Raw genomic sequence first — 18,585 nt, 5'->3', positions numbered from 1 at the left:
GCATATTTGAAAGGACATGGGACTGTGGGACACAGATTGAAGTTGGGTATTTACAGATTGCAGTCTTTGGGTGTTTGCCTACCTTCAGGATTTGTAGTGGTGAGTTTGCTTTTACAAAGTAGGAGGGAAAGAAGGGAAACCAAACCCAAACTAGATGTGAGATTTCCATGTGGTGCCTATTGGGAAGATATGAGCTCTTAATAGAATAGTCCATCCTTGTAACTTGATACAGGACAAGGAGAAGCTCCTTACTTGTCTGCTGGGATAGGTGATCTTACTTGAAAGAGGAAAACTCTCCTTTTGTCAGGAGCCTCTGAAAGGGCTCATTCCTGCCTCTGACCATTTCAGTGTGGTTAGAAGCTCGGTCTTGGGATATTCTGCAGTAGCATGTTCAGTAGCCATCATAAAATTTTACTATGTTTCCTTAGCTGTTTATTTTAAGCTGAACAGTTTGTTGTGCCTCTGCTCAGGTACACATAGATTTGCCAGATATGTTTAACTGCCTCTCTAGAGTACCTGCCTCCTCCTTCCTATGTGCATCCTCCTGCATTCTTTCTGAAAGGTTGGGAACGTATTAAAATAGCTGTGTAATGGGGAATGTGTGGTTCTAGTAGTCATGGTGTGAGGAGGAACCTGGAAAATGTAAATTCTGAAGGCTTGGCAGTTGCAGCCCATAAGGTGGATTCATCACTCCTCAGATGTGTTTTAAAGTCTTATATTTTTAGAGGAGTTGGGTTATGATTCATGAATGCCCAGAACTGGCAGGTGTGAGGGTATTTTATTTGTAACAGTCTTTCTCAATATGTCCTTTGGTTCTCTTTTGTATCTATATCTTTAAACCTTGTTTTCCACTTAAAACCTTTCTATTGGGTGGCTAACTGAAGGCTGCATTTAACAAAACTCATCAGAGTTCCTGCTTCTAATAGATGGACAGGAGTTTTACATATTTCTAATTCTAAAGGGAAGTGAGAATGATTGAGAGAAGGAAGAAGGAAAAACCTAAAGCTGTAAAACTTGGTTTGTTTCTGTCTGTCCTAATGTTATGGGTATTGAAGGGATGTCTTAAATTGGGGGAAAAAATGTGGGAAATGGTGTGTGCCAGCAAGCTCAGTGGTTTAGCTGTGGCTCACTGAGCTGACAGATAAGAGCTTCTTTAATTTTGCCTTTAGAGTGTTGGTGTTAGATGAGAAATACTTTGTAGAGCTGTAATGAATGAAGCTTTATAACACCTTACTTTCTTTCACATTTTTTTAAATCTTCTGAATCTACTTGCAGGGGCCAGCCACCTGTGTAGCCTTTTCAAGAACTGGAGACTTATTTGCCTCTGGAGGTTCTGATGAACAGGTATGTGACTGGTTTAATTTGATAGTTTTGTGACTTCTTGTTATTGTTTTCCAGGCATCTTACTGTGTTCAAAGAGAAAACAAATATTAAAAACGGTGAGATACATTAAACATAAACTTCTCTTCATTAGAAAGCATTTCATCTGAATTATCTGGAATGGGTATGTACAAGAGAGGAAATATTACCTTATATACAGCCCTTGCAGTGTGTCTTTCTGAGGCATCTGCTTCTGGGGGAAGGATGGAAGGTGGTGTATGGATGGCTGCGTTGGGAGACGTTGAATATGAGGCTATGCTGGTGGATCATCCCATCTGCCTCTGGCTGGTTCTGAGCCCCAAGGCACACAGGGATGCTTCCCTTGAGTACCCTTCCATGCTCTGCTTTTCTGTAATGCTCTGCATTTCACCTTCCTCCATGCTTTTTTCCTTCCACAGATCTGTCCTCTCAGTTTTATTTGAATCACTGTAGCTAAACCATCTTCAGGGACTGAAACCAGATGGTTTTGAGTCTGATGGGACATAAGTACAGGCTGCAGATCTCTTTATTAATGGAAGCCTGGTGCAAAGCTAATGCTGCAGTTTGAACAGCTTTTTGGCTCAGAGTTGGGCTTTGCTGACCTTGATATATACACTGGGATTAAAAGCCTGGGTGTCTCATACCACTGGTAAAGGGCTTTGGTGGATGGAGCAGTTAGAGAAGGAGGGGAGAGCTCTGCTTTTACTTCAGGTTCCAAGTTAAAATTCAGATTCACATTTTTTAAAAGCTGCTGGGTTTTGTTTTCTGTTGTCAGTAGTAGGGGAAAGCAAAAATGTACCTGTTTTGTCTGGACCATGCTGAAATTACTTGCTTGGGTTCTCCACTGGGTGTTTTCAGTTGTATTATGCTATTAAGGAGTAAACCAAATCATGGAGTTGCAGCTCATGGCAGTTTCATAAGCTGCTGCATTTTAACTTGATTTTATAGATTTATGGAGATAGATGATATAACTTGTCATCCTGTCTCTTTGAGGCCACTTTTTATTTATGTCTTTAAACTGAATATTTTGAAGACCAAAAAAAAAATTGGATACATCTCTTATAAAATTATATTTGCATCACAATATTAAGGTTTGCTCTTGAAGTACTTACCAAGATATAAATATGCATCTTTGTTTCTCTCTTCCTTAAAAGCCCTGATGCAGCTGGAAATTGCAGTTATACAGCAATTTGCTGTTACTTTTTTCAATAGAAAACTTAAGGAGTTTTATTTGTCTTCAGTTTCTAGGAAGCTGGCTTTTTTATTTACTTCATTTTTGTTTCTCCATTGTGTGAAGTAGATTTCTTCAAAAGGCTTTTGTTTACCAGCTCCCTATTTGTCTTTCCTATGGTTGGGATTTCTTAAACCAAAGTAATACTCATTGCATCTTATCACCTGATATTGTTAAGCTGCAGCAGTGAATGGCTGTGCCTCCCCAGGAAGGTGCTTTGTAAAGGTATATTTGTGGCATGGAGCCACATACTGACTTATCTGGTAGCCCTTTCCATTGTAGCTCAAGGTTTGCATGTGTCTGAACTGTGTGTACTGGGAGGAATGGTTGTTGGCTTTCCTGTTCTTAGCTCTAGTGAGGGAGCTGTCTTCGAGAGTTTGTATCTGAAAATGCAGACTGTCCTTCCTGCTGTCCTTCCTTTCATGAATGGAGAAAGAACTTTAACATACAATGTATGTATATAATAAAAACACCTTTAGTCTTGTGTTTACAAACTGGCAATTTAAGAAGCTTTTTCAGTGAAATGGACCTCACAGAACACTGACTTTCTGAATCCAAGAGAAAAATAAATAGCAATCAGGAACATTTCTACAGGTCAAAGTTGCTTGGGGTTTCTTTGGGGTTTTTTTTGGGGGGTGTGGGGTGATTTGGACCTGTATTCTGTCTGAAAAAACCCATATTTGATTACTGAACTGCAACCAGACCTGTTGTACGAGGCCTGCTGGAATCAGAAAGTGCCATTTGCACCCTGTGCTGCAAATAGCTGCTGGTTTTAACATAGTTAGTGTGAGTTTCCTGCTGGAGATCCAGACAGACTTGAAGCCAAAGCAGTGGGCTGAGTAAGTATCATTTCCTGTCATCGATCTGCACTGAGCTGTTCTGCACTGCTCTTAATTCCCAGGTTAGACTGGGTGTCAGTGCCTGTCTGTGTTGTAATAGCACCTTTGCTAGCTGTCAAGAGACAGTCTGTACAATAAAAGAGCATCACTTTTTTTTTTTTTTGTTACACAGTGGAATGGCCTTGTTGGTTAGGTGTGCAACTACAAAAGAAAAATGGTTTTTTTTGACGCAAAGCAGGGATGAAAACTTAAGAGAAGAATAAACAGTGCTGTGTCTGTTAACCAAGATGAGCTGCCTGGTTTCACAGATGTGTTTTAGACCTTTGAAATAGCTGATTGATTGCTTTTGAACTTTTTTAGACTCTTAGAGCCCACTGCTAAGGATTTTACTCCATAGGACTGCTCTTGATATGTTGAAATGGTTTATGTGCTAGAGTCTTCTTTCCTCTCTGAAGTAAATGCTGCATTATGGAGAGAAGATTCCTGTAAGTGGGATTAAAGTTTAGTGTTTAGCTGACAAAATATCTCAACATCTCTAATGCTAGTCTCAAAGTACTAACTCTGCTTTTTCTGTGAATGAATCTCATGGTAAACCAGTGACTAGTTTTTTGGGGTGTGGCTGATAAGTGCTATTATACTGAGCATGGTATTTTAATATATTTATGGTTTTAATTATGTATTCTGCATGTTGCTTTGAAGATCTCATGGTAGCTCTAGTTTCATGATGTTCCTGACCCAAAGAATATTGGAAGTGGTCACTTACCCATTGAGAACTCAGATATGTTATGTTTGCATTCAGTAGCATATTCACAAATAACATTCTTAATGTAATTGATGGCAAAGCTTTCTCAGCTAAGCTTTGGTGTGCATCTGCTGACTCCTTTCTGATGCATTGGCAAAATTGAGCTGTAAGCAAATGTAGATGGAAAATTTTAACAATGAACTTTTTTCTATAGGTGATGGTGTGGAAGACTAATTTTGATGCAGCAGATTATGGTGATGTACTGAAAACACAGAGGTCTGGCACCAGTGTGGATGAGACCCATCACTCTCTGGTAGGTCAGCATGCAGGCATCTTGTACAGTTCTTTTTCAGTACACTTTCTGCAACCTGGAAGCTTGTGATTTTCTCAGGCGGTTGCACTACAGAGCCATCTTCCTTAATATTTATTTGAGGATGTCTGGTTTTAACCAATCTTGTATTGTTTGTTTTATTTATCTATACTTTGTAGGAAAAAGGTGATGATTTTAAAAGGGAAATAAATTTAGTGCTTGTATTCTTGCATGTTTTATTAATAGCCTGTGTTTAAGGATGTGTGGTAGGCTTGGATGGTAATCCACAAGAAGAAAGCACAGACACAAGTAACAGCAGAAGTCAGTTTTGGTAACTGACCTGAAGCCTTTAGGCCGGTGTCAGTCCCCATGTACATATTGTTCTCAGTATCTGTTCACTGACAGCAAAGACAAATCTGTGCAGAGACTTCACATGTGAGAATTAGGTGGCACATTATACAGGACCTCCTTTCCTGAATCCTTTGAGACTTCAGTACTTATGTGTTGTCTCAATTGTGTTAAACTCCTGAGTTCTGACTGTGTCTAAGGACAAGTATGATGCACTTACCTACATGTAGTTCTGATGCTGCATGGTGTGACTGTTATGAGAGTAAACCTTTAAAGTTTCTGCCTGTATAAGTTTTGCACATGGTGATCCTTAAACTTCTGTATTTTGTCTTGTTAATCTTTGGGTATTTTTGATACATTTGACTATACCTGAGGAATTCTTTAAATGTGTTATTACCGTGCCTGGTTTTGGAACACCTTGTTCAACATGAGCTGTAAAGCAAAAAGCAGTTTGTGAATCAGGGGGTTTGTGCATCTCTGTCATTGCCTCAGTGGAAAGGTAATCCAGTGTCTGTTGCTTTGTGTCAGTGTCTTTTATCCATTTAGATCTTCTTTACTGGGGTACTAAGGTTATGTTATGTCTTAAATATAGTAGCTGTTTTATTTAATACAACTTCCTTCCATTGCTCAAGGTGTTGGAATAGATAGAGTGTTCTGAGGTGGGCATGATTTGAGTCTGCAGTTCTAAACGTGATGCCTTATGATGTGGAGTGCTCTGTAAAGAAAGAAAACAAAACCAGAGGATGGTAGGAAGCAATCACAGAAGGAAGAAGGAGGTGAACATGTTTATTGATCCTTGGCTGGTTTTGGCTAAAACTGACTGCTTCCTTTTCCTGTTCTCTTGTGTTCTAACTCTTAAGTTATGCAGGCTATGAAACTAGCAGTCCAGTGACCTCTGTTTATTAGCCTGTTGAACCAGACTAAATTTGAACTCTAGCTGCATTAATTTATGGTATTGTGTAGTATAATTCCAGGCTGAAATACAGCAGAGGCAAAGAAAGCCTTTATGGGAAGAAGTACTGTTTTCAGTTTGTACCATTCCAAGGAGTAGCTTCAATAGCATAGACCAGTCATCCACTAATGGGAGGTTGTGGTAAGTTTACCCCCCCTCTGTACTGCTGTTGTTACCAGAGCATATTATCCAGTAGTATTTTAAGGAAAGGAAGGAAGGAAAAGCCTAAGCTCTTCCAAAACATAGTTCTTTGTTATAGAATCTCTTCAGATGTGCTATGAAGGTAGCTGCTGAACGAAACTTTTGAACTTGGTGACTAAACACCCTGAGCATCTCTCCTTCCAACACAAGTATTCCCATGTGGAAGAGGGTTTGCCTGGCAAAGCCTCTAAGAGATGCTGCTAGGACCAGCTATTTGTGTACTACTGACAGGCAAATCCATGTCATGTGGTGTTGGTTGACAAGAGCTCTACTCATGCTCTGAGCCCATGGGAAACAGGGAGCTGCAAATTCTTTGAGGTGGAATATACTGGTTTGGACCAGGTGCTGTGTTTTTACAGAAAGCAAAGTGAATCCATGCTGAGTCATGCAGAAGAGCCATGCTTTGGTCTGAGGATCTAAGTTACTTCAAAGGAGTTTTCTGAATCACCACCCAAATGCAACCTTTGGCTTGGGCATGCAGCATGGGAGCTGCTGATCCCAGCAGTACTCCCTGAATATAAAAGTGTTGGAAAGTTACTGTTATGTGCAACTCAGAGAAGATCAAACTGAGTTACAATCAGTAGGATTCTTCCTCCCTGTTTACTCCTTGAGCAAATGGGGTGTTACCTTTAGGTCTGAATAGCACAAGTGATGCTTCCACTAGATCTGCCAGGATAGCTATGAGCATGGATAGACTTATAAATTTAACCTTTTTAATGTCTTCAAATGTAAAATTATCCCTGGTTAAAAGCAGGGGTGAAGGCAGCTGCAATGGAGGGTTTGGGTTCTGGCTGGAACAACTGAGACCAATGTCTTGGGCAACTGAGTTTTTTGATGCAGTTCAACAAAGTCTTATGCAGAGAAGAACACTGGTTTGCCTTGGGAGTGTCCTGCAGTTCTGTCTTGCTATAAAGGAGTGGAGTTTCAATTTTTGTCTGGTGTTACACAGTCTGATTGGTGATGCCAAAGCCAATATAGTCTCAATTATTTTTAGGGGTCATCAGCTGCATGGTTGTTGTAAGAACAATCATTTAGCATGCTGGAGCTTCAACCTAGTCTCTAGTAAGAGCTCACAACACTTAATGAGAATGGAAATGCAAAATATGACTATTACTCAGTATCCCTGTGTGTCAGATTATTAGGAATGCAATGCTTTAATTATAACTGAGCAGTTATAATTGCCTTAAGTTGTAAGTTACAAGAGGAAGAATAAACAATGTGGTCAAGAGCCTGTTTTGGATACCATAATATGAGTTTAAATTTAGAACTGATATGAAATGTTCTTTGCTGTTAAACAGAAGCTCTGAAGATGGCTTGGTTTGCTATTTTAAGAAATAAGCATAACCTGAGCATGAAAATCTTTCCTCCCTAATAACTGTTCCATTCATGGCAGTCTGCTTTGTTTCTTTCAAGTGAATTTCATGACTTTATCTTTTAGAAATGTATTATGCTGGGCTCTCTGAGAGCACCATCACTGCTACAAATTACTGCAAACCTTAAATTTCACTAAATATTCAGTTCCTTCTTGTTTTGAGTAAAACATTTTCTTTTTAATAATGAGGTACTTATCTTGGTGTGAGTTACTTTTCCCATCAAAATCAGACTTGAAGCTGCCACCTGTGGCTCTTGATTTCATGCTGTGGTCACGTTTTCCTTCAGTGAAAGGTGAAGCTGCTTCATCCTTTGCTGCTGCTGTGTTAGTGTGCCAGGATTCTTGGGGCTGTTCAGCCTGAAGAAGAGGAGGCTCAGGGGAGACCTCATTGCTGTCTACAACTACCTGAAAGGAGGCTGTAGCAAGGTGGGAACTGGACTCTTTTCACAGATGACCTTCAACAAGACAAGAGGACACAGTCTTAAGTTGTGCCAGGGGAGGTTTAGGTTAGATATTAGAAAGAATTTCTTCACGGAGAGGGTGATTAGGCTATGGAATGGACTGCCTGGTGAGGTGGTAGATTCTCTGTCTCTGGAGACATTTAAAAAAAGACTGGATGTGGCACTCAGTGCCATGGTCTAGCAACTGCTCCGGTGGGTCAAGGGTTGGACTAGATGATCTCTGAGGTCCCTTCCAACCTGGCTAATTCTATGATTCTATGATTCTTGGATAATACTGAGATTTTGCAGACATTTTGGGATGCAATTACATTTTAAACAGGCATATATAGGGTGAACAGGTATGCTGTTCTTGACACATCTCAAATCTGTTTTCACCATTAAATCCAAAGAGAATATTTTTCCAAAGAGAGCTTGAAAATTTTTTTCCAAGCATAAATCCTAACCAAAACTGTGGTTGTGTAAAAAGACTCAGTTAAGTTATCCCATTTCTCGTGGGGAGAATCAGACTAAAATGCAAGAACTAAGAAAGAATAACTGAACAGACATCAAAACTAGTTTGTCATCAAGATGAATAGGAAGAATTAAGAATCCTAAATAAGCTGTGGGATAAAAGGGATGAAACACTGTCAGGGTTGGTGAGCTTGAATACAAAATAGCTCAAATAATTTTCACTTCCATAGACAGAGGGAGGTTGGAACCATCAGCAGACACCGGTTTCTCAGGTTCATTATGAATTTGGGTACTGGGCTTGTTTGCAACACTAGATGTGAACTTCAAAGTTGCTCTGCTCACCTGCTTGGGTTCTCTGTGAATATATCAGGCTTGGGAGAATCAGCTTGCTCAGAAAGTAAAACTGCTCCATGCAAGGACTGAAGCTCATGATGAGCAGAAAGTAGTCACGACTGGTGTAAAAGCACAGACATGAAGTATGTCAAAGAAAACACAAAAGCTATCAGAAGTGATGTGCCTGGTAGTGTAGGTGTGAGACTTGAAATGGTAGATGAGAGTAACAGTAGCTCTGAAATAAATGCTGAGTCTTAAATTATAAGCAAACAATTGTTGCTGTTAAGTGTTACATAATTGCCTCGAAAACCTACTTTAGGGACAAGTAGTCCTGATGCCTGCTGTATGAAGCTGATGGGAAGAAATTAGGTCTTATAGTGTTGTCTTGATTCTATAAGCATTTCAGTTGTTTTGGTTTAGAACTTAAGGGGTACGTGTAAATTCATGCTTTAAGATGCAATATTGAGTGGTAAGGACCTAAAGTAAAGGGAATAAAAGATACAGATTTTGTAGTGTGGTTGTGTAAGTATGGGCTCATGTGCTTGTCCTAGAGTCAGTAACTGTAAGCATGTGCGTCTGTCTGAAGATTTGTGTAGGATCAGATCAAAGCACATGTTCACTAATTTGATATAATATGAAAACATTCATCATACAGTTTGTCCTTTCCAGTGAGAGCAGACAATTTGTTTTATTTGGGGGGTTTGGTAGTGTTTTCTTTCCAAATACAAGGACAGCTTCATATGTACATCGTTACAGCTGACATGAGTATACCAGAACACTCGTTTTATTATGTGACAGATTTGCTGCTATTGTTGACTAATTCCAAGAAGCCTATGTATGGTCAAGTGTTACAAGCAAATGCAGAGCAGATGATGTCACATGGACAGTTAGAAAGCCCTTGGGTGTTTTTTTAAACTTGTGCACTGAAAATTATGAATAAAACCATTGTAGTATATGCTAAGTTGGTAAACAATTTTTCATGCAATGTCAAGGAAAAGAGGAACTATTAATTGACATAGAGATTCTTAACTCAAGTTTAAACAAAAACCTTCTTTAGGCATGTTTTAATTCTTTGTGCAAAATACTGCTTGGCAAAGGAAGAGGCTGATGAGGAAACTTTAGTCTAAGCCTCTACATGCAGCTCTCCAAAGAAAAATACTTTAAAATGTGTTTGTGTTGCAGTACCTCAGAGGCAAAGCTATCTTGAACAGGGAGAGTAGGAACTTAAAATGTTCAAAAGGCAGAGAAATGCACAGTCTGTGTTGTCTTTTTATCTCACACTAAGAGTATCCTGGTGAGAGAGGTGATGAGGAAATGTTTCTCTTGATTCAGTGGTGAATTCTACAGCTGCATTAGCTTTTTGGCTACTGGTAGGATTCTGAGACCCTCTCATGTGAGTGGCTGTGCAGACAGACTCAGAAGCAGCTAATCCCTTGGTAGGGCAATTTGGGAAGCATGGGCAGAGGTGCAGAGTTGCCCTCTGTCACCCTCTCACCGAGAAGTTTTTCTACTCTTTCAAAATTGAAGAGCACAAGTGTTTGGAATGTTTTTAGCTCCTTTGAAGTGAAATGGTACTAAATTTTGGAGCTACCAGATTTGGAAGCTAATGGCATAGCAGACTTTACAAAGTGAAGCTTGGGAAGAGCAGTAAAGGGCTTCTGAAAAGGTAAGTAGCTCCTGACTCTTTAATTGCCTCTTTCAGTTAAGATGGGCATTTAGGCCTCTTCTTGCATTACTGTATTATTTTCTTCAGGTTTAGATTATGCTTATTTCTTCAATGGCAATCTCCAAAACAGTTCTGTTGAATAGGATTGGGGACTAAGTCCAAAAAATGTGATCTGATCATAAAGTTTTCTGAGACCTGTAACTGAATGTCCAAAGTTGACTCCACCTCGTGTTTGCTGGTTCTGTTTTGTGTTTGACCTTGGGTGACTCCTGTGCTCAGTCCAGGGTCTGGGTGCTGACTACAGCAATTCATTCTGTCATTCCTTGTGTAAATACATTCCTCCTGGGTTACTCATAGGCCAGATGTGCCTTTTCTTCTTTTGACCTTTTGGCTCCCAAATTGGTAACTATCTCTAATTTTGGCATCCATTAGTATCTATGAATACTTATGTAGATTTTTTTTTCTCTTTTCCTTTTTTTTTCTTGCTGTGAAATGTCCTCCTGGAAAGCAGTTTTGTTGTTCATTGCACAGAGCTGCAGCTCTTCACAATTGGATATGAATGTGTGTTGTCATTTGCACCTCCTCCACCCCTTTCTATTTATTTATTTTCAAGAGTTGTAAGGGAGGAATTCTGGATTCAACAGCAGGAGATTCAACCTTTAGCCTTTCAGGAGAAATGTGGTCTGCAAAATAATCATTATTCCTGATCTGTTTGTCACCTTGTTTGTCTGAGGGATGTGCTCACACTTTAGGAGGCTTTAGTCTGGTACCTGATGGTCTTCCTCTGGAAATTAGAAAGTAGATTATTTACTTAGAAGAACAGCACTGTCATGAATGCTCAAGATGTTTCCACTGTTTCTCTCTTCTGGTTGGATGTCCAAGCAGAATCTTCACAGGGATGAAGTCTGAATACAACTGAACACAGGATGCTCAGGAGCTCTTTCCTGCATCCTTCCCAAGCAGTGCAGATGGTTTGCTCATAGCTGCCTCACCTTCACCTTTCTTTCATGGAAGGAAGCTTGGTCATGTAGGCCTGTTGCAACATGTGACCATGAGCATCTTTCTTCTCCCTCTTCTGTGGTGTGGACAAAGCTGGGTCTTTACCTTGGTATGCACTTGAACAGGCTGTGTGTGTGTGTGTGTGTGTGTGTGTGTGTGTGTGGAGACCTTGTTGGAGCCACAAGGATGTCATTTCCTTTCATTGCTCACATCCTTCTTTTAGCAGGAGCAGCTGGTAGTTCTGTTTTCTCTGTGCAAGCAGTGTGCTCCCATGGCATCTTCCATTCATCTTGTCATGGAACTCTTCCTCTCTGGTTCAGCATCCTCAGGCTCTGGGAAAATAGTAATTGTTCCCATTAGAGCAGCATGATTAGCAGGAACCATGGCTAACATGGGCCAGAAAGAACACACTGCTCACTCATTTCTAAATACACATTCTTGTTAACAAAAGAGGTAGAAACTTGGTCTGATGCTGTATGTACAGGTCTGTCTGAATTCCTTCACCATAGTCCCAGCCCAGAACACCAGGCAGGAAGGCATCAGGGTTGCATCATCTGTTTCATGGGCAGCCCCTGAGGGAGTAACTCATAGAATCATAGAACTCTTTGGTTTCATTGCTGAAATGGCTGCATCCAGCTGAGCACCACAGTCCAGATCAAATTCCATTCCTTCCAAATGAAGCCTAGCAAGGGTACCAGGTTTCCTCATATCAGGAAGCCTAAGTTGATCTGAGCAGAACTGGATAGCACTATCAGTACTGTGCTCTTTGTGGAGCTTCCTGCAGAATTCACCAATTTTCTGCATCTGAATTTGACTGTGAGGCTGCATCAGGGCAAAATCCATGGGGTTTTTTTCTTACTGTATGAGTGCCCACCTCTCAGACAGCTAATAGTGGAGCTTCTTTCTGGAAGGTACTCCAGAAAGCCTGTTAACAGTAGTATTATATTACTCTGTTTAAGCTTTTTTATTGTTGCTGTATGAAACTGAGATGAGCTTTGCCCCCAGGTTGTTGCCTTAAAACATCTGAGTTTCCTTTTTCTCTGGTCAGTGTAGGGAGAGGAGTGTCCACTGCAAAGGAACAAAAGCTTCTGGCTTCTCTGATTTTGTGCACGTTGTTTCAGGCTGTTTATCAGAGTTTTCATATCTTGTCTTTGATGATGGACTTGAGAGAAAGGGAAAGGCGGGGAATAGGCACCTTAGATTTCCAAGAGGCTCCAAACAACTGCAACAACCTGCAACAGTTTTTCCCATTAGTGGATGGCAGCAGCCATGCTGCTACAGCTGTTTTCCCTTGGGTTCTGGTTTGACAAGATTTTTTGCAGAAATAAGAGGATCAGCTTTTAATTTCTGTCATCTTACAGCAAATAGATTTGTTCTTTAAGGCTCTGGAACAATAAAGCAAGTCCTGACAAGTCATTATTGGTCAGAATAAAAATTGCCTTTTAAGTTCAGCATCTCAGGCTAATTAATGTAAATTCACCCACTTAGGTTGCTGCTATATGTGGTTTGTTTTAATGCTTGAGTCATAATTCAAAGAGAGAGAGACAGAGTCAAGATTTGTATTTTTTTTCTAAGCTGCTATTCTGTGTCAGCTTTGAGATGGATGAAGATGGCTCGGGCTTTAAAAGGTTCTAAGATTGCAAACTTTTCTGCAAAAATCCAAGCTTCAAGGAAGAGTAATAACAAATGGACATGTTACAATGTGTGTGTCTGCATCTGTTATGTGTATGTGCATGCATATGATGTGTATGGTACATTGCATACATTTATTTGACCAGAAAGTGGTGGATTATTCTGATGAAGAAAATGAGCTGAAAGCTTTTGTTCACGCTTCAGATCACTGGGTGTGTTTTGCTTCTTGCTTTGGAGCCTGTTGCTTTTAGTGGAAAAGAACCTGTAGCTGGATAAACCAAGGCTAAGGATAAACACTTTGTTTCAGTGTTTGGCTGCTTTTTTTGGGGGAGCTTTTCCAAAGATCTTAAACAGATTAAGCAACAGTAGTTCAGTTCTTTGTGATCTTGCTTACCAGTGATTCTTGTATTTATCTCTTTGTTCCTGTAGTGGTTCATTTTCACACAAAACTGTTTCTTGGAAATTTTTGGTGCTGTTATTCTCCAGGAGCAATGTTAGGATAGCCAGCTGAGCATCACCTGTGCAACAAAGATTTATAGTTCCATCCCAGGTTCTGAAAGACCTCTTCATATTTCCTAACACTTAAGACTGATAGAAGTGCAGAATTGGTTAAGAGAGGTAAACAGTCTATGCAAAGTAGGAAAATACAGATGTAAAATGCTGAAGGCTGTCCTTAGCCTTTCCTTTTCAATAAATCCAGACCTATTATATTTTGTAATTTTTAAAATTTTGTTTTTTAAACAATTGGTAGTCGTTAAGTTTCACCTGTCCACTCTTCCACTGGGCTTTCAGTGTCTAGTCTCTTTCACTCATCAGAGAAATGTCATTTGTGCTTTTGGAAATGTAGTATGTGCAAAACTTGACAATTCTTCAATGTCTGTAGAGGTCTTTATAGCTATGTAAAATGTAACTTAGACTGGAAAGGAACTGGCTATTGATAATCAGTTCCTATTATTTTAGAATAGACTGTGAATTACTGTAGTATTGAAATCATTGCTAGTAATTTGGAAACCCTGGCTTTATTAGAGGTATATTCCTTACTGGTTTGGGGTTGTGATAACTATAGAGGTGTAAACCAACTGAAAAGCATGACCAGCATGCAGCTCAGGTGCTTTTAGTAGTGTGCATAGATGCTCGTTACCTGAAGTTATGTTGAAAACCATGATGCTAATATCTGTCTTGTTTTAAAAGTGATACTTACAGAAGACAGAGGTTAAGTTAAGTGGACCAAGAGATAGTCAACCAGAAGAGCAAGGTCACTGAAACACAGGAGGGGAACAGCTTTTCCCTTCTGCTCTTGGCTGGAGGTTGCCAAACAGCATCACTTGAAGAGATACAATCTTAGTACTTCTCTAAGCAAATACAAATTTCAGTCCAAGTGCAGTCCCCTCTATGTGGGCAGGCTGAGTTCATTCATGTTTGAGTGCTGTACCTGGTCATTAGTTTTTACCCCTGTTTCTTCCCTTCCTGGCTGCATAGTCAGCAGACCTGCATGGTGCTTCACTTACATTATCCATACCTTATTCCTTCTGCTTCTGCCAGAGGTTTACTTACATTTTGGCATAAGAATGCCTTGGGCTTTAAAGGGGTTTACCTCTGTTTATCCTTGAGGTTATCACAAACGTAGTATTTACTGGTCATGACCATTACTGTAAAGGTGCCAAGTTTTGGTGTTTTAACTTAGTATTTTTAGTAGCACCAATAGGGGAGTGGTTCTGTCTAAATTTCTAGCTTCTTTCTTAGCTAACCCTGCTTACATTTTGCTATCAAGCAAAAACACAAAAATGAATGAGAGGGAACATTCTTTTCACCTACCGTTTTTTTCTTTCTTTCTCCCAAATCCCCTTCTGTTATCACAATCTGTCTCCTGCAATGAGAGGTGAGCAGGGATATAATGGTATAATAAGCTGTTTCATAAAACTAATTAACTTGTTTCCTAATTCTAGTTGTTACCCTATGTTGGTTTGGGAAGTAGATGCAGAGTAATCCAAGTCTTGAAGGATGTGATTGCTTCAGAAATTTCAGTGCTGCCTTGAAGAGAGGGGATGCTTTTCCAGTATAGAGAAATGTGCCTGTGCTTGGAGAGCTGTGTTCAGTCGACATTTGGCATGTAATAGGGAAAATGAGATTAACTCTTAGTTTTTAATGTATCCTTCAATCTGATATGGTGCATTCCACCCCACATTCCTGTGGAGCTTACCTTGCAGCTACTATGCTTCCACTGGGTGTCACTGTTGCTCTCTAGGAACACGTTTAAAATACCACTTTACCTGTGATGAAAATGACTCCTTGAACTAAAAGACTTTTAATGGTATTTCTCACTCTTTTGGATTAGTAGAATTGGGTCCAGGTAAAAAGTGTACACCACGTTTTGGAGTTTCTTACTCCTCTGTTGTTTCCAGGGGAATTTTTTTCCACTAAGATAGTGAATTTAATTGTATTTAGTGAATTTTAGTACATCAAATGTCTCTATCAAACACGCTGGGTATATGTGTTGCTTAAAAGGAATGGCATCTTGTTAGATACTTGAAAATTAATTATTGTTAACATAGTCTCTTTAAAAAAAAAACACAACCAAACCCAAAAAAGTAGATACACTGTGGAAATTGATTGAAAAGGACTCCAAAACAGAGCTGAGCCAACCTTCCTTGCTCCTCTCAGTTTCTCCCTCTCAGTGGTGAGGGATGAAGAGAAGTGAAAAGAAATATGGATTGGATTACAAGAATCCTGCTTTTTGTTAGTAGGTGTAAAATTCAGGTAGGCAGTTATCATGTCAATATATGTTCCAGATATCACCATTTAGAAAGCAGAAAGGCAGTTTTTTAATTGTTGCTTGCAGTTTTACTACTGCTGTACGTATGCTGTGGAGTTAATGTGACCCCCCCCTCCCCTATCAGCACTATAATAGCTGCCCAGAATGATGTTTAGCCAGAATAATTTTCATAAGAGGCTCAGTAAGAGACCTCTGGAATGAAGGCTGATTAATTTTCCCCTTCCCCCAAGTAGTTGCACTGTACTGTCTTTAAGTGGTTGCTATAAATAAATCACTTCTGTTTTCCCTTTGTCACTGAGAGCTGTATTGTATTCTGAAACTGCTCATCTATTCTTCCTTTAATGTTCAGCTGCTTCTTGCTGTACTCCCAGTGCTTAATAAGCAGATGTTGTAATAAGATATTTAATGGCAAATACATTTGTTTGGTTGTGCCAGATAAATTGTGTACTTGAACTCTACAATAGAGTAAAACTCTGCAGCAGTGTCACTGTTTCTGGTGCCTGTCCTCTGGCACTTTACCTTGCAGGTGAGTCAGATGGGAGCATGGGTGTCTCTCTCTGTAATCGTGATGCTCATCAGTACCAGACTGTCACAAAGCTAATGCATATTTCAGGGCTCTTTCTATATTTTATGTGGGTTTTTTAATGTGTTAAATTTAAAACACTAGTGTCTGGCTCATGGTATAGGTTGTTATTAGGAGAAGGGTGGCTGTAGTTTGGTCTGGGAGGGTTTCTTCATTCTTATGTACTGAGGTAGGGGCTGATTTAATCTTCCTTTACAAAATCTGAGAAGGTTTCAATCTGGGGGCAATTCAGTTCTCCATCACAGTGTACATTTCCTTTCAGATGTACTGGCCATTAAGATAGAGGTAAGTGTAAGTTGTAATCTGACTGCTAAGGGAAAGTTTCTAAATGTTTCCCCTTTCACTTAAAGCTTCTGTTGAAGGATACCACAATGATGCTCATCAAAATGTTTGGCAGTTTTCTAAAATTAATGTCAAACAAAATTCTGGGTGTCCATTCAAACTTAGGATACTTGTAAAGTTCCCCAGCATCTGCCCTGTGAAGGCGTGGATGTGTGTTCTTAGCAGGCAAAGGTTTCCTTGGCAGTAAAAAACCTGAAAAGATTAAAAAAAAAATCAAAAACAAACTAAAAATATCAAAACAACACAACCCTTTTTTTTCCCTCAATGCCATAGTAGGAAGGCCATGGTATCCCTTTTCCCCTCTGTTCACAAGGCTTCTGGTAGCAGAGGGATGTATTTTAGGTGGTGTCAATACAAATATACCTACTTGGGCTTCTCAGCTTCTTCAAAAAGAGCGAATTGAAATGATCCTGGTGAAGCTGATCCAGGTGATTCAACTGCAATGCCTCAACCTGTGAAACTGGAAGTGCTGTGAGTACCTTTGTGAGATGCAGCAGTTTGCATGCCCACCTTGGTCAGGTTGGTGTCAGCCCATCCCTTGCTGTTGTCCTGCTGCTGTTCTGTACATCACAGGCTGCATTTACAGCTCGCAGTGTTTCCATGTGTCCAGCTGATCTTTTTATTGAGTTCCACCTCACACTGGACATTCCTGCCTGGGGTGAATTCAGGTTTAACCCTTGCTGAATGCTGTGTACGAGGCCCCTACTTGAGATTCCTACTTGGGCAGGTCCCACAGTTCAGACTGCAGCTGGGTGCCAGTGGAGCAGGTGGGATAAGTAAGAAGGTAAAGCAATCTGTCTTCAGGTTCTCTGCTTGCCTGTTTGTGGGCAGCAATTCAAAGTGCTGTCTGTAGGTGTGGGTGTTGGATACTTGGTTTTGCACCTGCTGTGGCAGGGCAGGCTAGGTAGGATGTGCTTGTTCCTGAACTGAACTCCATCTTCAAAGACTTTGCTCAGTTGAAAGCGTCCCTTTTGGAAGTCACACTCCATGACACATTGACATTTTTTTATTTGCTGGCTTGGTTGTGTCCCGAGTTTAAATGGATGAACTAAGTCAGAACCTCATTGCTGAAGGCAGAAGTCATCTTGTTGATGATGGACTGGTGCCATATTGTCATGCTTCTGGTTTTAAATGCAGATATACTTCTGTTCTTGGGAATAGTGCCACCATTCAGAGTGCTTCAGGAGCCAGCATAGGCTCTGTGGAGGTGGCTTGCTTGGCTTTTCATGGGGGTGGTACACAGCCTGTGAGCTGATCAACAGAATGTAGCATCAGTGACAAACAGATGCTGCTGCCTCTGGCTTCAACCTGACATTGTGTAGGACCATCTGACCCCTAAAGCATTGGGTGTAGGAACATATGTGCTGTATTGCCCTTGCAGGTATGCCAGGCATACTTCATACTTAAACTTTGTAGGCAGTAGCAAAGAGAATATCAACACCGAGTTCAACCCAGCAGCTTTTTATGAAAAGCTGTCTGACATATGCTGTAGAGAGAGAAAATATGTTAATACAGTCATTTCTCTGCTTCTGTGAGTCAGCTTGTTCTAATGGGTTTTGAAGTGGATAGCTCATCATCATTTGGGGGTTTTAAGTGCAGGTTATATGCAGTGTTAGCTCACTCAAGTTTCTGCTGTGCCACAATTGACTGGCCTAAAGTTACATCATCAAACTAGGATAGTCAGCCTTAAAATAAGAAAAAATATGCTTTTTAATGCTAATTATTAATTGAAAAAGCAGTGGCTTGGGTTTTTTGTTTTCACTTTTAAACAGCAAATAGCTTTGTAAGACTGGCTTTCTCTCATCTCTGCAAGAACATATTTTAGCTGATTAAATCAGTGCATTGAAGACCAACATGTGGCTCTTGGGCTACCTGCAGGCCAGGAGCAGTTTGAGTGTGGTTCCCATGCTGAGGCTGTGCAATGTGACCTGGAGTGTGGGCTGTGCTGGCCTAGGGCCTGTAGATAATCTCAATTATTCAAGCAAGTGGGAG

The 18,585-nt window shown here is 40.2% G+C and overlaps 1 protein-coding gene across 2 annotated transcripts in view; it reads left to right on the top strand.

The window, feature by feature from the left end:
* The window catches only part of POC1A (POC1 centriolar protein A), a 61,006-nt gene that overhangs the window by 28,571 nt on the left and 13,850 nt on the right, over positions 1 to 18,585 (top strand). For both annotated transcript variants that reach the window (XM_030458707.1, XM_030458706.1), the window contains 2 exons: positions 1,276 to 1,344; positions 4,386 to 4,484. In XM_030458707.1, the coding sequence (XP_030314567.1) occupies positions 1,276 to 1,344; positions 4,386 to 4,484 (168 nt within the window). The remainder of the gene's footprint in view (positions 1 to 1,275; positions 1,345 to 4,385; positions 4,485 to 18,585) is intronic.

The sequence above is a fragment of the Calypte anna genome, chromosome 12 (genome assembly GCF_003957555.1).
Source record: "Calypte anna isolate BGI_N300 chromosome 12, bCalAnn1_v1.p, whole genome shotgun sequence".
In the NCBI taxonomy this organism is placed as follows: domain Eukaryota; kingdom Metazoa; phylum Chordata; class Aves; order Apodiformes; family Trochilidae; genus Calypte; species Calypte anna.
Note: the sequence above shows the minus strand (reverse complement) of the source record. Positions and strands in the feature narration are given on the sequence as shown.